The sequence below is a fragment of the Gallinula chloropus genome, assembly GCF_964237585.1.
Source record: "Gallinula chloropus genome assembly, chromosome: 19".
Taxonomy (NCBI): domain Eukaryota; kingdom Metazoa; phylum Chordata; class Aves; order Gruiformes; family Rallidae; genus Gallinula; species Gallinula chloropus.
In genome coordinates, this window is record NC_140104.1 from 9,323,176 (window position 1) to 9,342,659 (window position 19,484).

At 48.0% G+C, this 19,484-nt stretch overlaps 1 protein-coding gene across 1 annotated transcript in view; it reads right to left on the reverse strand.

Moving 5' to 3' along the window:
- LOC311199131 (sphingosine-1-phosphate transporter SPNS2-like) overlaps positions 1-19,484 on the reverse strand; it is a gene marked incomplete at both ends in the record, with an annotated part of 116,208 nt that overhangs the window by 55,907 nt on the left and 40,817 nt on the right. Inside the window, one exon of the mRNA XM_084273176.1 lies at positions 872-1,008. Within this exon, the coding sequence (XP_084129302.1) occupies positions 872-1,008 (137 nt within the window). The remainder of the gene's footprint in view (positions 1-871; positions 1,009-19,484) is intronic.

Here is a 19,484-nt window from a genome sequence, read left to right on the forward strand (position 1 = left end):
CCCCTGCCTCCCGTGGGGAAAGCAGCCTGATAATGCCTGGAGCTGTGATTTGTCTCTCTAGGAATGTTGCCACCTGCAGCAATTAAAACTCCTCTATCATATGATTTAAAGAAGAGGGTATTTCTCCCCAGAAGCTGTCAGATCATTGGTTCCTACGAGTCCCTCTGACAGGCAAGATAATGAGTGTGATGACGAGTCCTCAAACTGGGGTGCTGTGGCTGTCCTGAGAGCAGGTGAGGGATGCTGTGCATAGCTTGACAAAATTAAGTGAGCCTGACAACTCCATCAGCAGTTCCCCAGATATATCCATCAACTAGTGCTAAAGGAACCGAGACCTGGTTTAACCTCTGTGCTGTCACCCTCCATCGCTGCCCTTGCTGGACAGGGAACAAGTTGCATGTGTAAAACCAGCCCTGGATGAGCTTTGTCATCCCACACACCCCAACCAGACTTCTCAACCAACTCCAACAGCTTGTCTTGCATATCAGAAAGACAGGAGAACCCCTATCATAGAATGGTATGGGTTGGAAGGGACACCTAGGATCATAGAGCCATGGTATATATATGTATACATACACACACACCATGGTATATATGTGCATATCCATGGGTATTTTTTCCAGTAATTTTTATAGCTTTTTAAGGTTTCTTTAGGTCATCCCTCAAAACAAAGCCCTCCTGTCAACAGAAACTCAGTATGCTTCTCTTACTCTGTTTTTATGAATGCAGATGATCAATGAATAACAGTTTCCACAGTTAAGAAAACACAGCTACACACCCCACACTTCACCCACAAAAGGTCAGATAGTGCCACACACTCTGTGTCAAATACACACCAGAGGAATACACACCCCCTCTGCAAAGGCCTTACCTGCTCAGTGATGAAGGAGCTTGAGAAAGTGACAGCTGACCAAAAGAAGATGCCACAGCTGAGAATGATCTTCCTGTTGAAACGGTCACCAAGGTACCCAAAGATTGGCGCTGCGACCATGAAGCTACAGATGAAAACTGCAAAGGGGAGAAAAAGGGGGAAAAAAACCCAGTTTAATAAACATCAGGCCAAGAACATGAACAGTAATTTTCTGCAAGTCAGATCCTCCAGAGAGCAGTTCCACTTAACTGACATTGTGCAGCCCTGACTTACAAAGTTGCCCAGGCTTTCAGAACTCAGTGTTTCCTTAATCAAACAGCTTTTTCATTCCCAGAAAAACTTCAGACCGGTGATTTCGTGCTACATTTGAAAGCATCAGCCCCTCAAAGTCTGCCACGAGCTTGGCATCTGGGGATGGGCAAAACCAGGACAGAATAAATTAACAACTTCTGCCCCAATGTCACTAAGAATATGAAGTGAAGGTTGGATGGAATTTCAAGCAAGGAGAAAGCAAGCCAAGGGCTCCTCGTTGGCTCTTCTAGCAGAGACTGCAGACAAATCAGCTACAGAAACTGAGGTTCTCTCACCTTTCCAGCAGTGTTTTAAGGCAGCCATGAGACAGTGAGGAAAATGTTATCACTACTATCATGCTCCTGGCCCCAGACCTGTAGTTAGACAGAAAACTCCTGTCTCATTGTTAGGTCCTTTCACCAGCACTGAACTTAGAATCACAGAATCCCAGACTGGTCTGGGTTGGAAGGGACCCCAAGGATCACAGAGCTCCAACCCCCCTGCCACAGGCAGGAACACCAACCTCCAGCCCTGGAGCTACACAAGGTTGCCCAGGGCCCCATCCAACCTGGCCTTGAACACCCCCAGGGACAGGGCACCCACCAACTCTCTGGGCAGCCTGTTCCAGCCCCTCACCACTCTCTCTGGAAAGAATTTCCCCCTAAGATCCAATTTCAACCTTCCTTCCTTCAGCTTCACTCCATCCCCCTTGTCCTGCCATTCTCTACCCTACTTGTACTTAGACACATCACTGAGCAACAGCTTCACTAAAAAAAAGGGGTTTAACACACAAAGCCCTACCAGGCCAGGTATGTCATCACTTGAAAGGCAAGTTCACCTTTTGCCTTTCCTTCCCCTGTAAAGAGCCTCAGAGCATTAACACTAGACTTCTGTCAGGCAGGAATAAGGCTCTTAATAGAATAACCTCTGCAAAATCTCCTTGACTCTCAGAGCTCAACTCCTCCAGGCCAGCTCAACACAATCTGTCCACTGCCACCACCAAAAACACCTGAAATGCAACCCCCACACACCATGTTCCCACCTGTCCTGGCAGGAACTGACAGGTTTTACACTATGTGTTTTAACCTGGCTTTTGTCTGTCCACATGAGATTTGGATGAGAGGAACTACATTGATTGCCCTACTGAGTAGTGTGATCTTTCTGACTTTCACCGACTCTCTTAGTCTCAGAAAACCCAGAAGGAATTGGGTGGGACACTTGAATACCTGGAGATCCCTCTTTAATCACAGCGTTACAATTCTCATTAATTATCAGGTAGTTCTTGGAAGACCTGCTGGGTTTTGGCATTGTCTAACCAGCCCAGCCATCAACTTTTAATTGTACAAAAGGGAGAGGGAGGGGGAGGTGGGAGGCCACACACCCCTTTGCTTGGAATGTGTACATAAAATTCAAGTGGTTAAGACCCAAAATGATGAATTTTTCATGGCTGATGATATATGATAGCTCAAAAATGCACAGAATGCTGCACTATGAAATGATCTGTCTCTACTTTTTTAATATTTTAAGATGTCAAAGCTGCTTTATAAATAATACACATACTCATTTGCATCTGTATTTTGTGAGTTGTACGATTGTGCGTATGTCAATTGTGCTGCTTGATAGGAATTACAAATTTACAGATCCCAGGGGTTGGAAGGGACCTGGAGAGCCCATCAGGTCCAACCCCCCTGCCAAAGCAGCTCCCCAGCTCATATTGCACAGGGCGGCGTCCAGACGGGGCTGGAATCTCTCCAGAGATGGAGACTCCACAACCCCCTGGGCAGCCTGCCCCAGGGCTCTGGCACCCTCAATGGGGAAAAGTTCTTCCTATGCTCTAACTTGCAGCCATTGCCCCTTGTCCTGTCCCCACAGAGCACTGAAAAGGGGCTGCCCATTTCCCCCTGCATCCCATCCTTCAGATATTTATCAACATTAAGCAGGTCCCCCCTTAGTCTTCTTCTCTGCAGGCTGAACAGCCCCAGCTCCCTCAGCCTTTCCTCAGAGGGGAGATGCTCCAGGCCCTTCATCATCTTCATAGCCTCCTCTGCACTCTCTCCAGGACATCCCTGTCTTTTTTATACTGTTTTTACACTTAGAACAAAATAAATGGAGATAATACAAAAAAATTAAGGCATGAAAAGAAGCACATGCAACACTATCACACTCACAGCCCCAAAGACCCAACGTTCTGCAGCCCCTGGTCCCCTGTTTAGTCACATGAGAGAGTCTGCTTGGGTCAATGCTCTGGTTGCTGCAGAAGGACCCTGTATCCTGCCCACCCATCCCTGTAGCACAGTCTGCTCCCCTGAAACCCTTCAGCACCAGCAAACGTGGCTGCTTCACAAATCTCTACTCTGCAAGGGTACATCTGCACTGGCCCCAGTCCAACAAGGCACTTAGGCACACGCTTCTATTAACCACTCTGGAGTCATCAATTCCATGATTAAGTGCTTTCCTGAATGAACACCAAAGTGCTTGGCACCTTGTAAAGCTGGTGCAGCAACCTGGCACAAAGGATGTGTGGCTGTTTATTGGGAGTGAGGAGCAGGAAATGCCTCTGGCTCGTGAAGAGCAGCATGCCCATTGCAATCTGGCTTCACCCTTGGAAGGACATGGAAACTCATTCATCTCAGAATCCCATATTCTGCCTTTTTTTACCAGGTAAAAAGACATGAAGCTAAAAAAGCTTCTAAGGGAAAATGAGAAACATCCAAGTCAGCGTTCCACCGCTTCAAATATTGAATAACCTGATTAATTGCAGTTCAGGACATGGAGGGTGCGATCCAAAATTCACACTAATCAGTGGGTTATTCTTAGTAGCAGCTTCAATGGTCTCTGGGTCAGAAATGCTAAGTCTAATTCCCGAATTTGGGCAAAAGAAAGCAAAAAGCATAAACCTCCTCCTTCCAATAAACCAAACCCAAAAAAGCTTGCCCATTGCCTTTCCAGCAACAAACACCCTGCTGATACCAAAATCCCTTCAGAGACTTTATTTTTGGAAGGCTCTGAACCGACCTGGGAGCTTTTTCACTGGTAAGCAGCTGACTTGACAGCTCCATGAGGTGTAAACTGAGAGGACACCAGAACCTAATAAATAACAGGTAATGGAACACAGCTGTCATAATAATAAATGCAATTTATATCAGAGTATTTATGACCTAAATATACATCCTGACTCAAATACATGCAGAATGTGATGGCTGTGTGGTCTGTCAAAAGGATCTGCTGGTTACAGGCATTTCCCCAGGATCAATTTTTTGCAATTACTCCCTCAAAGGACAGATGAGTGTCCAGAACAACAGGCTGGGCTGGCAGGATGGAGCTGAACACATCTGGGGCACATCACTGGGTGAGATGGAAACCTGAGTTACTCTAGACCAGGCGCTGAGGTTCTGCAACAACAAAGCACCATGAAGATGGTATCCAAAAAGAGAAGACTGCCAGCACCTTCAGCTGGAGGGAAGGGCAGCAGAGACAGGATTGATCTGCAGAGGACAGCAGCAGCATACGACAGAAGCGTGTGCTCTGGTCAGCAGCCTGGCACTCGTGCCAACCTCCTCCTATCTGGCTCCTAACCCCTCTCCCCCAGCATTTTCTGCTCCTTGCACGCCCCCACTCCCCAATTAATACCCAAGTGGCACCACTGCAGCTGCAGCTTCAGCTCAAACCGCTGTCCCAGACCTTTTGTAGGAGGAGGGAGCTGTGACAGGGCCTGGTGTTTCACTTGCCTCCTCCCACTTACACTTCGAGCCACCTCAGAATGTTACCAGCTCTTGAAGAGAGAGGTACAGCACAAGCCAAGGAAGAGTTAGAAACTCCCTGGGATTTGGGATGAGCTACTGAAAAGGCAGCGTGGCAGCTATGGGCAGGTCCAGCTCTGCCAGTCACCTTCAGGCAGAGCGTACAGCTCACTGCTCTTGGTAGAGGATCTCAAACAGATCCAGTGGAGCAGAAGTGGCCGGGTCCCAGCACTGGGTGGAGCTGAGAGATGTTTCTGTAGGAGCAAATTACACGTCAGCAAAGGATGAATAAACAGACACAGAGTAATTGCCATCCCAGGAGGGAGGTTCTTTTAAGTACAGGTATGTTCCAAAGGACATCACATTTGTCTTTGTGCCTCCCTTGGTGGCTGAGCAGCTGAAATGCTGACCGTGGTGAGAAGGCAGGAAGAGGGTAATTGCCCAGCCAGGGTGGCTCAGTGTCTATTTCTGCTCCCAAATGCCTGTCCCACCCTGTCCAGGTGCACAGGCACTGCCCAGCTTCTGTGCAGGGCTGGAATGACAAAAATGTGCAGCATCAAATAAAATAAATTAGTTTTAAAAAATCTTCCACTTCTCTCCCTCTCCTCTGCCCAAACACCCACAAGAGAAGGGAAGGAGCCTCCTCAGCCTCCTCTGCCTACTTCCTGCACAGGGACTGTGGCCAGGGAGCAGCCCCTCAGCCCACACCTTCCCCTCCCAAGAGCTGTCTGGGCACCCAGTAGAAAAGTAAACCCCAGAGAGTGGGAGCAGAGGAGAGGAGGGGAGAGGGAGACACTGAGACTTTGTATTTAACAGTCACAAAAAGCTCTTGGCTACTGGAACTAGGCTTCATTGACCTTAGCTTTCTATTCTTTCCCTCCAAAGAAAGATGGGCTGGCTTGACTCTACAACTGCTCCCTGAAACGGCTCCGATCAGTTTTCCAGCCCCTGGTTGGAAAGTTCCTGCTGCCTCTGTCTCACTCTTTGCAAACTTCTCTGTCTCAGAGAGGGGCTTCTCCTGCCAGCAGGTCATCCATGGGGTGGGACCACGTAGGGAGGGAGGCACTGGCACAGAGCACACGCAGAGGATGCGCTTCCTCACTTACTGAAGGTGAGGAGCACCATGGGCACGGCCAAGGAAAGATCCCTTCTTTCTGTTCTGACTTCAAGTACACAGGGTTTATGTTTTCCTCTCAGGAATAATGCTAGAAAGCTTCAGGTTCAGGTAAAAATAGCTCTCTCCATGCAGGAAAGCTCCACAAGAAAAAAAAAACCCAGTGGCTATCTTTGAGCTGTGAGCCAGCATGAAACCATATGTACATATCTAATGGAGAGCTGAGAAGGGGATTGGCTCTGGGGAAGGCAAACCCAGAGAGCCCCTGCCTCCAGGGACTGGCAATCCACTGGCACACAGTAAAAAACTATGTGCTGTGAGGCTGCTAATATTTTCCCAACAAGAAATTTCCAAACAATGAGAACACCTAAACACCCAGGTAGCTCTAGCTGGGATAAATTATGGGTCTGTACCAGCACCAGCACCATCCTGCTCTCTCTGCATGAGACACTGGCCTGCTGGGATTTCTTCAAGTCGCTTCTATTCCAGGGACTCCTGGACATGGCTGCCACATGGTTCTCAAGGTGCTTATGGGACCAGCTGCCATCTACCTGCAATGGGGAATAAGGACCCCCCCCTTGTTTCAAAGACTTGGTTGTGCAATGCTGCTTCTGTTTAACTACTCAGCACATACACACATATTGAGAGCAGCCCTGCTGAGAAGGACCTGGGTGTGATGGGGGATGAGAAACTTCCCATGAGCCAGCAGTGGCTCTGGCAGCTGGGAAGGGCAATGGGATCCGGGGCTCCATCAGCAGAGGGGTGGCAGCAGGGACAGGGAGGGGATTGTCCCTCTCTCCTCTGCCCTCCTGAGGCCCCAGCTGGAGTCCTGTGGCCAGAGCTGGGGCCCCAATACAAGAAAGATGGGGTGGTGTGACCAAGGCAAAAGTGCTGTCTGACTACAGGGCAATCCAGGGCCCTTGGAACTCTCAGCAATATGAGATGAAGCATTCACCCCTTGATAGAGATGAATTCTTATAATTGCTTGTACAAAATATGACCCTTCAAATCATCATCATCACCACCACAAACTCTACTATAGGTACACTGTTACAGCCCTCTGCACCGACATTGTTTTACTTCATTGCTAATTCAACAGACAACAGATGGATCCTGTTACTGTGTGCTGCTAAGTGCCAAACACAAGATCCCTGGGTTCCAGACTATCATGCAGGCTAGAAGTTTCTGACAAGTGTAAGGAGCTTTGAAACCCACCATCAGTTCCATATGCCATGTGAAGCTGTCATCTAGTGACAGCATCAAACACAGGAGCGTTTAAAAAAAACCTCAGCGCTTCAGAATGTATGGACCTAACTACACACCCTGTGTGGATTTCATAGAATCACAGAATCCCAGGGGTTGGAAGGGACCTGGAGAGCCCATCAGGTCCAACCCCCCTGCCAAAGCAGCTCCCCAGCTCATATTGCACAGGGCGGCGTCCAGACGGGGCCGGAATATCTCCAGAGATGGAGACTCCACAACCCCCTGGGCAGCCTGTCCCAGGGCTCTGGCACCCTCACTGGGGAAAAGTTCTTCCTATGCTCTAACTTGCAGCCATTGCCCCTTGTCCTGTCCCTACAGAGCACTGAAAAGGGGCTGCCCATTTCCCCCTGCATCCCATCCTTCAGATATTTATCAACATTAAGAAGGTTCCCCCCTTAGTCTTCTTCTCTCCAGGCTGAACAGCCCCAGCTCACTCAGCCTTTCCTCAGAGGGGAGATGCTCCAGACCCTTCATCATCTCCGGAGCCTCCTCTGGACTCTCTCCAGGACATCCCTGTCTTTTTTATCCCAGGGAGCCCAGCACTGGACACAACACTGCAGGTGGGGCCTGACCAGGGCAGAGCAGAGTGGGAGCATCCCCTCCTGTGACCTGCTGGCCACACTCCTCTTGATGCCCCCCAGGATCCCATTGTCTCTCTCAGCCCCCAGGGCACACTGCTGGCTCATGGCCACCCTGTCATCTACCAGGACCCCAGGGTCCTTCTCCACAGAGCTCCTCTCCAGCAGCTCCCCCCCAGCCTGTACTGCTTTCTCTGGTACCTGTCTGGCAGGACACTAGATTGCCATTCCCTCACTGTAGGTGCCACCCATTGGTATTCAAGCTCCTAGCTTGTCTTTTCTGTAGGGAGCCTGTTGCACCACGAGGTGCCAGTTTTCTCCTCAGAGAAAACTGATGCAAAATATAAACACTATGTTTAGGCTGGCTACATACACACAGAGCTGCCATACACATTTCCATGGAGAAGGCGGCTGCTGTGTGCTACCACTCGATTTCATTTGCTGTGACAGGGTCAGAACCCAGTTACAAAAACATGCTCACAAAGACAGACAAGTCCTGAACGCAGCTTTCCTGGCAAGGCTGACTCAATGACACCCAAGCCTGAGAAGAATTCATTACTGACAATTCCACCCCTTTTCCTCACTGCAGATACAAGAGTCTTCCAAGAGTTCGTTAGCCCTTGTGTTCCCAGCAGAGGATATCCTGAAGGATTGCTTTGTTCCCCTTAGCCAACAAGAATAATTGCTTCAGTGGGAATTGCTGGGAAATCCACTGCTTGGAAACAGAAAATCAGATAAGAATAGCCAGAAAACCAGTCTAATAACACCTTAATTTTGAGATGAACTATCTTGGGCAAAGAGCAACCACCACGGTTGCTATCAAACCTGTGCTAGTACAGTACTGCTGATCTGTACAGGGTGAGTAGGAAATGTTACAGGTGTGAGAGACTTCACACCCCCTGTGCACTGCCACACAGGGATGGAGAAACAGAATCACAGAATCACAGACTGGTCTGGGTTGGAAGGGACCCCAAGGATCACAGAGCTCCAACCCCCCTGCCACAGGCAAGGCCACCAACCTCCAGGTCTGGAGCTACACAAGGTTGCCCAGGGCCCCAGCCAACCTGGCCTTGAACACCCCCAGGGACAGGGCATCCACCCCCTCTCTGGGCAGCCTGTTCCAGCCCCTCACCACTCTCTCTGCAAAGAACTTCCCCCTAAGATCCAATTTCAACCTTCCTTCCTTCAGGTTCACTCCATCCCCCTTGTCCTGCCAGTCTCTACCCTTTGAACAAGCTGATTCCCCTCCTGTTCCTCTGCTCCCTTCAGGGACTGGCAGGCTGCAATGAGGGCCCCCCACAGCCTTCTCTTCTCCAGGCTGAACCAGCCCAGCTCCCTCAGCCTCTCTTCATAGGGGAGCTGCTCCAGCCCTCTGAGCATCTTTGTGGCTCCTCTGAACCCTCTCTACCAGTTCCCCATCTTTCTTGTACTGGGGCCCCGGTCTCCTGGGATGGCTCAGGGCAGCACTTAAACACACCAAGAACTGACAGCCAAAAGCTGGTAATGCAGAATGATCTAAATCCCATGATCCCTGAAATCTGCATTGAGTACCATGAATTATGTTTAACTTGCAATGAAAGGCTTTAAATCTGTTATTCTCTGAATCCAAGGATGCATCATTTGTATCTGGGATAAAGGGAAACAATTTTCCTTGCTCCAAATTTGATACAAACTCTCTTCTGCCTAAAATGAGATTTGCCATCCAACTGCACCACTAAACCTGCATCCTACCTAAGCTAACATTTTAATTTCCAATAATTAACTAGAGTACAGTAAGAGGTATTCTGCCTCAAAGAGAAATCAATCTTGAAACCTACTTCCCGCAGCAGTGACAGGAGAGAGAGAGAAGACACTTTGAAAACATGGTGTACTACAAGCAAATTGTAGGATGGGGATGGGGGGAGTGGATATTGGGGCTGTCGGTCCTGAGGGCTGTGCTGGTGGGAATTGGGAGGGATGCTGCCAGCGGTGAGGAAAAGCTCCATGAAAGCCTCACAAAACCCCAGAGCTTTGCCCTGGAAACAGGGGACACAGTTCTCTGCTGTCATTCTCCCCAGGCAGCCAGTGGGAGCAATTGATTTCTTTTTAATTATCATTACAGTTCGTTAGGGGGCTGTTGTAGCATCTACAGTGGGCTTGGCAACAGACGTGCTCCCTCTTTTGAAGGGAAAACAGTCTTACTCTCATTTTAATTATGCAGCTGGCTATCAACTGTCACAGCACTGAAGGCATTGTTACAGACATCATCTGCTTTGGCCAGAAGTATTAAAGGAGATTTTATTCTACAGAATCACAGAATCACAAGGTTGGAAAAGACCTTTAAGATCATCAAGACCAACCATTCCCATCCTAAGCTAAACCAGATCTCTAAGTACCTCATCTAACCTTTTTTAAACACATCCAGGGAAGGTGACTCAGCCCCTCCCTGGGCAGCCTGTTCCAGCCACAACAACTCTTTCAGTAAAACATTTTTTTCTAATATCTGCTCTGGCCCTGCCCTGGCACAGCTTGAGCCCATTGCCCCTTGTCCCATCTTCTGGCCCCTGGCTGAAGAGACCATCACCCACCTCTCTGCACCCTCCTGTCAGGTCAGCGTAGGTGGGGAGAAGGTCTCCCCTCAGCCTCCTCTTCTCCAGGCTCAACACCCCCAGCTCCCTCAGCTGCTCCTCACAGGATTTGCCCTCCAGCCCCTTCCCCAGCCTGGTTGCCCTTCTCTGGACTCGCTCCAGGACCTCAGTGTCCTTCTGATGGGGAGGAGCCCAGAACTAGACCCAGCACTCGAGGTGCAGCCTCACCAGTGCCCAGTACAGGGGCACAATCCCCTCCACAGACCTACTGGCCACACTGTGTCTGACACAAGCCAGGATGCCATTGGCTTTCCTGGGCACACTGCTGGCTCATGTTCAGGCTGTAGTCACCCAACACCCACAGGTCCCCCTCTGCCTGACAGCTCTCCAGCCAGTCTCCCCCAGCCTGTAGCGCTGCCTGGGGTTGTTCTGTCCCCTGGGCAGCACTCTGCACTTGGCCTTGTTAAACCTCATCCCACTGGTCTCAGCCCATGGGTCCAGCCTGTTCAGATCCCTCTGAAGAGCCTCCCTACCCTACTTTGCTCCCAAGCTTTTCATAGCTGTCACTGACATCCACCAAAGCTGTACTACTGGGAGTCAAAGCTGAAGACAGGCCTGCTGACGGCATGTTCCAGCAATCCCTTGGGAAAGTACGAAAGCCTAGGGCAATGGGAAAGGAAATGCCTTGGCTTAATGAGAGACCCCCCAGCCCTTCATCATCTCCGTAGCCTCCTCTGGACTCTCTCCAGGACATCCCTGGCTTTTTTATCCCAGGGAGCCCAGCACTGGACACAACGCTGCAGGTGGGGCCTGACCAGGGCAGAGCAGAGGGGGAGGATCCCCTCCTGTCACCTGCTGGCCACACTCCTCTTGATGCTCCCCAGGATCCCATTGTCTCTCTCAGCCCCCAGGGCACACTGCTGGCTCGTGGCCACCCTGTCATCTACCAGCACCCCCAGGTCCTTCTCCTCAGAGACACCCACCAGACAGCCACCAAACCCCACTATCCAAACAAGACCAATGAGCGATCCAGAGGCATTAGGAACGTGAACCTGTGACATCCAGAACAGCACCAACTCCCGTGGCTTGGAAGGAGTCTCATCATCGTTTAAGCAGCAGTGGTCTGAGCACAGGATAAGGGTCCTAAATGCTTCCTCCATGGTATCCAAACCTACACGATGCTCACCAGCACACTTAAACAACACTCTGCCAGGCTACAGAGCCATGGGCTGAGCCAGCGATTTCTCCGAACGCCGGCAATATTTCAAGAGCCTTTGTACCTCACAGGACACAGGAAGAAACGTTACTCTCCACTGCAATTTGTAGCCTACTACTGACAAGTAGGGCAACAGAGCTGAAGAAACAGCAGGTCACAAACACACACTTTCAACGACCAGCAGCGTTCATCCTGCGATGAAGAGGGATCACGGGGTATGTAAGGAAGCCCCTCACCATTGCAAGTGGCTGGTGCTCTTCCACAGAAATGATTCCCTGTTTCCATTTTGCTGGCAGTATTTAGGAACACTCTTTGCCTCTTGCTGATATAAACAGCAATTCAGACAAAGACCAAGTGTTTTGGAGCGGCTGGGTGGCCTTCAAAAAAAGGATAAATTCATTTAAGGAAATTGTTGAAATACTGACATATCCCAATGTTTAATTTGCCCTGGCTTCTAAAAGGAAAAGGATCATAACTACACTGGAGAAGAATCAGGTCTCTGTCTCTCTTACAGTTGTTCTTTCTAAGATTATCACCCACATGAATTTCCAAAGTGTCCTCCCTGACTTGCAAAAACAGTTCAGGACCAAGTTCAACCCAGATTGAGCTCTGCAACTAAACTTCCATCTGTGGATAGAAGAATATGACCTCTGTAAAAGATCCCATTGAACAGGAGTTTCAATAGCCATGGTGTATGATGGGACACTGGTTTAAATAAGTCCTTGTTTTAAATTTCTTCTGCCTAGTATCTTTCTGGTGGAATGTGTGCTACTGGAAAACAACATGCTGAAATGAACACTGCAATGTGTAAGGTCTGCAACTGCAATGTCTTCATACATCCTCAATTACACTAATGGAAAAAAGGAAAGACAGCATTTGGTGAATCCGGGGATTGTTGATGTATTAAGAAAGCCATTTCAATCAGGCCTAAAGATGTAGAAAGTGAGAGTCATGACTGAGCAGTGGCCCATCTAACATGAGTCTGTGTTCAGCACCTATTCCATTTACTTCCCTAGAGACCTCACCAACATAAATGCCCCAGGATGCCAGCTGAGCTTCCTTATTAGCAGCATGATACAGCTAAAAAATGAACCTGGGGGGAAAATTTGTCATGGCAGCAATTTATTAGACAAAAGACTCTAGTTTCTGGACTACAAATCCATAAAGTACAAGTTCAGCAGGCACTAACATGCCTTTGATATACAGTAAAACATTTTCTCAGCTCAGGGTGCCATATACTGTATTGTCTGAGTCACTGGAAGGCTCAACACCAGCAGCTGGCTGGAATATCTCACTGGGGAGCTTTTAGTGAAAATTCACCATCCACTGTATGATATCCTGCATTATTCTGCAGGCCATTAAACATCCTCAGTGGAAACAAGGGCAACTTCAGACAGCTTGCTTTTCAGGAATATCTCTTCTCTCTCTGCTCATTTTTTTTCCAGAGATATTTTCTTGTAGTCTTTTCTCTTTGTCTTTCCACCCTGCCCCCCAAATATGACATGTTTTGCATCATATTTGCTAATATCTGGCCATATCATTACATCCATAGGTTTCAAAGCAGTATCCCACAGCATGATGGCTGTGTTAGCCAGAAAGCTGGGAGTAACTGAGGACTCCCAATGGGTAACAGAGAAATGAAACCAGCTGCACCTCTCTGATGGGTGCAGGGTGCTCTGCAGACCCACGCTGAGATGGAGCAGGAGGACCTCAACTGTTGAGAGGTTAAATACTTATCTGTGGGTTTAGCCTCAGCAATCCTGTGAGGAGCTGGAAGGTCGTGTTTCCAAAGCATGTGGAACTCATGTTTGACCAGGACACCAGGCAGCACAAGAGCCAGAGCAGAGCACCAGTCTACTAGATCCCACTTATTACTGTAGCCACATCTAAAACCTCTGTCCTTCTACAGTCGCTCTGTAGCCAACAAACTCCAAGTTCTGACCTGCAAGGCTGGTATTTTGATAGGCTGTGACAGATACTAGGGATGCTAAACATCTTGAAGAAGTAGATTTCTTCATAAGAAGATCTCATAATTTTATTTAAAATGAAAAAAAAACCCAAACCCCAAACAACCCAACCCTTAGAGACAGATCCACTTTCTAGAGCCACATGACTAAGCAAAACAACCACACAGCTAATGGCACTTTGGACATCAAGAGCCATACACCTTGGATTCATACACTGCAGGGCTCCTGCCTGGGGGAAGTCACAGGGGCAGCATCCTCATGGTGGCAGAATGCAATTTAAAAACAAAGAAGTGGGGAGGCATCAAACCAGCAGAAATGATGATACATTTTCATGTTTCTGTACTGTAATTTTACCTTTAAGAAGATCAATAAAGGAATTGGATTTATCTAGTCAAACACTCATGGGGCTCTCACCATAATAAGCCTTTACAACAGCCCTCCTGATCTAGTATCTATTTTTAGTACCAGGTTTTTAAAGGTTCCTCAACTCAGTCAGTTTACCCTAGGAACAATTTTGATGGTGGAATCAGTGCCACTTAACTACTTTGACTTGCAGGTACAATTAGTAAGTTAAGCATTGATATATCTTAAACTACACCTGTAAAATGGAAGGCTGCTTTTAAAAACAGCCCTTAAATTGAATGCAGCTGAGCTCAGTGACACATAAATCTCTCCAGGACCCTCCACTTTCAGAGTAACTAAAAAAACCCACCACCTTACTTTTTTGGGAGGCAAGTTACTCTTTAACTCACCCCATCCTTCTTACATGACTCATAAAATAGTTCCTTTCTTTCTCAGACCTTGGACACGATTCCTGAGCTCAAAAGGTGTAACCAAGGGCACTCAGGCACTTTTATTGTTATTTATATTGCCAGGTAGGTTGGCCAAAACCACAGAGTGCTGAATGAGCGAGCATGGAGCTGACAGGTAACACCATCAATCGCAGCGGCGACCTGCACCACTCACACCCCAGGGGGGGTAGAGGCAAGGCTAAAACCAGCAACTGTGATTAAGGTGGAATTAGAAACCCAGAATTTGGAGCATCTTTCAGAGACATCCCTGAAGGAAACCAAACCAAACCCAACATGCCAAGTCAGTTCATCTACAAAGACCAAGGAGAATGATGCAGTAGGACGATATGCAAGGTAAATATTACTTCTGTAAACATTAGTGGATGAAAAGGTTGGAAGGAGGAAATGGTTAAAACTGTAAAAATGGTTAATTAGGAATACATTAACCATTTAATTTTATGTGGGGGAATAAAAGATGTCAGAACTGAACCTTCCCTGGAAGCATCCTTGCCACGGAAAAGCAAAGCCTTTCCCTACCTGTGTGTAAACCCCTCCTCCTACTGCTCATACCATCAAATAAACATCTGGTTTTCACCTGAGATTTAAAAACCTAAGCCATCCCCAGTCATTTGACTCAAACTTGAAAACATCATAGGAGAGTTTTAGCAAAAAACTTGCATTTTTTGTGAGAACTTTGAATTGAGGCAAGTAATGGACTATAGTCCACTCTGTTCCTCCTCCAAAAACAGGCTTCCCTGCATAATCTATGCAGAAAATCGAGCTTTTCTCTGTATCCTTGCATCAGCATAAAGGAAAAATTCTGGAACGTGGTGAATGTACTGGGGTCAAGGGCAGTGCACTGGGAGATCTGGAGTGTAACAATCCAGCACATGTGCAATTCAGACTTCCTTGTGTTCATTGAAATCTACCTCTGCAGACTGGTAACACCCCAAAAGGTGTAACAGCCCAAAAGGTTTGAAAAGCACTGGTTTGAAGGAAAAGCCACCTCTCCTGTCAAGACAGGACAGCAGAGAGGCATGAACTGAGCTCAGACACCACCATTCCCACTAGTACAAAACCACGTTAAATATACAAAATGTACTATCAAAGTTGGTTCTGTTTCCTCACCACCAGTTCATAGAAGACCCTGATCCAACCTCCCCTTGAAGTCAAGGCAAAAAATCTTCCCCTCTGGGCTAACACTTTTACATTGAGCCCAGTAGGTATCAGTAGCAATTCCATGCACAGACCTAGATTAGGGTCCAGAGGAAAAAATACAGGGCTCCTTCTGATTTATACCATAAAAAACCCCACTCTTCTGGTCACCACACTTGAAAATTAAAATTCCAGGCTTAGTGAACAGCAAGAATTAAAGCTGAGCAGGTTTTCCACTTAACTACCAAAAGCTTTTAGTGGCACTTGCAGAGGGCGAGGAAAAATGTGAGTTACTCTTGAGCTACTGAATATAAGTACATATCCCTCTTCCAGCAACTGGTAGCTATTAAATCGCTAATCATGGCATTAAAATACCTGTTAATGTAACTCAACTGTTCACCTCCCTGTTTCAAAACTCCAAATAAGGTGTCAATGGAGAAGGCAAAGGCGCCAAGAGCAGCTATTTGTGCATGAAACACAGCACAAGGGCAGATGCCTGCCACGTGAGACTGCACAGCTGGTATCAGGGGGAAGTTGTTCTTTAAAAGAATTACACAATACCAACAAAGATTCCATCTCCCACTATAAAGAGTTTGAGTGAAATTCTGAGGTTTGAGGAATATGTGTAGGAGGAGGTGGACAGGCTGTTAAAAGCTGTTAGGACTCTGGGTGGAACAGTAGCTACTCCTCTCCAATCTGTGGGAAATCCTTCCCTTCTTTATTATAATAAATTACAAAAGTGAACACAACCTTGGCAAGAGGTGCTTGAACTACAGCTGAAGGGGAAATGGGCCAATATCTACTCACAGACCAGACATGCCACAGGCAGCACAAGCACAAGCTTCTCTTTCAAAAACCAGCCCTAGTACCTGCCCTGCCTGAAACGCCAACAGTCAGGACAAACCCTCCTCCTGCAAAGCAGGCAGCACTCGAAAATGAACTGTTATGTTGTGTTAGTGGCCATGCAGTATCATAAAATCAAGATATTAATGAAGACAAGCCAGCCTGCAGAATTTCCCTGTGCCAGTGGCCTGCACTCCCTTGCTGACACCTACAATAAACACAGCGCAGCACCGGCTCAAGCACTGACCTCCAGTCAGCAGGAGGCAAGGACATCTTCCCCTCCCTCCCTCCCTCCCCTACCCCTTCTCCCCCACCAAAGATCAGTTACTTTGCAATACAGGGCTGCCCAGGGAGAGTGCAGACTGTAAGCAGGGTTTTCATACGGTGGTCCTTGGCGTGGGGGGGACTGGGCACAGGCACAAACACACCTGCCTGTGACCTGCTGGAACTCTCTGATCCTTGGGGTCCCTTCCAACCCAGACCAGTCTGGGATTTTATGATTTAAGAATGCTTTGCATGGCTGGGGGAAGGGAAGATGACCACAGCATGACCTGCTCTGGGTAAGACATAGTTGTCCAAACCATTCGCAGTCATAAATGAAGAACAGCTACAAAGCATTCTGTCTCTCCTTCTGGATTGGACACTTGAGATACCAGGGCCTGAAGAGGTGCTCTGGCACATGAACTCATCCACTCAAAAGGAAACCCCATGAATTTTAAATAGAAAATGGGAAAGTGTCCAGAATTTGAGTTCCTCTGTTCTAGCAAGAAGACCCCAGTTAAGCTGGTGCAGTAGGAAGTGAAAGATGAAGATTTCATTCTGTTATGCTTAGCACAGGTGAAAAGCAAGATAGTACCTACTCATGGGTAAGGAGAAGAGAAACACGTGGCACATGCAACTCATGTAATAGGCACGTACTGAATGTCAGCATCTTTGTGTGGAGTAAAAATGTTACAGCAGTATGGGCTATCAACATAAAAAAAGGACAAGAAAACAGGAGTCAAAGGGAGTTTAAAGAAACCCCTTCAATTCAGCAAGACTGATTTATCCCATCGTGGGACTCAACTGCATACAGCTCAGTTGGTATGATCACAGCACACCAGAGCTGCTGACAGATTTGCAAGGTTGCAATTTAGTGCAAGATTTCACTAGGTTGGCTCAAGAGGCAGGGGAACTTGGGTATGTGAAGGTTTTGCTTTTCAAATAAACAGGTTTTAGCTGGAATTGACCCTTACAGGAAAAACGAGCCCGCAAGACCTACGAAAGTACCTGGCACTGCTAGGCTTCCAGGGAAACCAGGGGCTGGGAGGCATTTGGGAGAAGCCCCATCTCTCCACCTGAGAGATGTTCTCAAGTTCTTTCAGAGCCCCAGTTACCTGTGATAATTCACTTTTCATGAGTCCTTCCAGATCTGTTGCTTCCTTGGCATTTCCTTGCTTCTGACCTTATGTTATGAACTTCTGGTTCCCAAGGTTTCCTCTAGTGCCATCCCTCTGCTGGATCTGAGGGCAGGCACTGTTTCCCTCTGCACTTCAGTGAAATCCTTGCCATACACCCATCTGATGCCTCACAGTTTCCACTTGCAGAAGTCCCCACTGTTTTATGGGCCTTCCCCTGAGCTTGAGCTGCCTCAGCTGGAAGATGAAGGTGCCCATTAAGGAGGACCAGATCTCTTAGTCTAAGCATTAACCTAGTTGAATGCTGCATGTTCAGGAATGGTACCACAGTTCTCTTCTGGCTCTGCCTCCAACCTGCTGTGTGACCTTGGGCAGGTCATTCCTCCCATCTGGTTTCTTGGTTTCCCCATCTGTAGAAAAGGGCAAGCCTCCCTATATAAAACATCCTGAGATCTATGAAGACAAACTGTACTGAGAGCCAGGCACTACTATTAGCAGGGCTCTGGCATGCTAAATAGACACTGGCATGAAACACAAAAGCAAACTAAATGCAATGGTAAGAAGAGCAGACAGAGCAATAAAGCACAAAAATTGAAGAAAGGAGGAGAAAAACCCTTGGAGAAACGGCTTAGGTACTGGTCTGGGACACTACTCCAGTGGTCTAAATGGATCATAGAATCATAGACTGGTCTGGGTTGGAAGGGGCCCCAAGGATCACACAGTTCCAAACCCCCTGCCACAGGCAGGGACACCAACCTCCAGGCCTGGAGCTACACAAGGTTGCACAGGGCCCCAGCCAACCTGGCCTGGAACACCCACAGGGACAGGGTACCCACCCCCTCTCTGGGCAGCCTGTTCCAGCCCCTCACCACTCTCTCTGCAAAGAACTTCCCCCTAAGATCCAATTTCAACCTCCCTGCCTTCAGCTTCACTCCATCCCCCTTGTCCTGCCAGTCTCTACCCTTGGAACAAGCTGATTCCCCTCCTGTTTCTCTGCTCCCTTCAGGGACTGGAAGGCTGCAATGAGGTCCCCCCACAGCCTTCTCTTCTCCAGGCTGAACCAGCCCACGATACAGAAGGATAACACTGTTTTGATACAGTTCTACAAATCCAGTTGTCCATATGCTCAGTCTCGGTGTTTAGAGAGGCCTTTTGTTTTGGTGAGTCCAAATTGCTGCTCCTATCTAACTCCACTCACGCCAAAGACTTTTCATCTCATTTGGCTTAGAAGTGTATGGACTGGCTGCAGCTGTAGGCAAGGAGATGCTCTATTAGCTTCTGAGATCAGCCAGGATTATCCCTTCTCCAGCTGGGAAAATAACCAGTAAGAAATGAAAAGCAGAAGGGATCTCGAATGCTGCAGGACAGGCAAGAGAAATTAATACTTATCTAGCTGTGCCTGTAGTGCTTTAAAAAGGAAGATGAGCACAGAATTATAGGATCATTAAGAGATAACTGAGGCTCTGGAATCAACACTTGTTACTTTACAGTGCTACTGAGCAAGCAGCAGTGGGGATCCATCCCTCAGCGTGTCCTTTGCTGTCATAGGATCCTTGCTGCAGAGACTACCACCTTCTAGTCCTTCCCATTACAGACAAGGGTGGGGTGTCCCTGAGATTTCTCTGTGCAGGGAGTTAGTGTGTTCCTCCAGCCAGTTCTGTGTATCCGAGGCAAAATGCAGCTTGTATCTT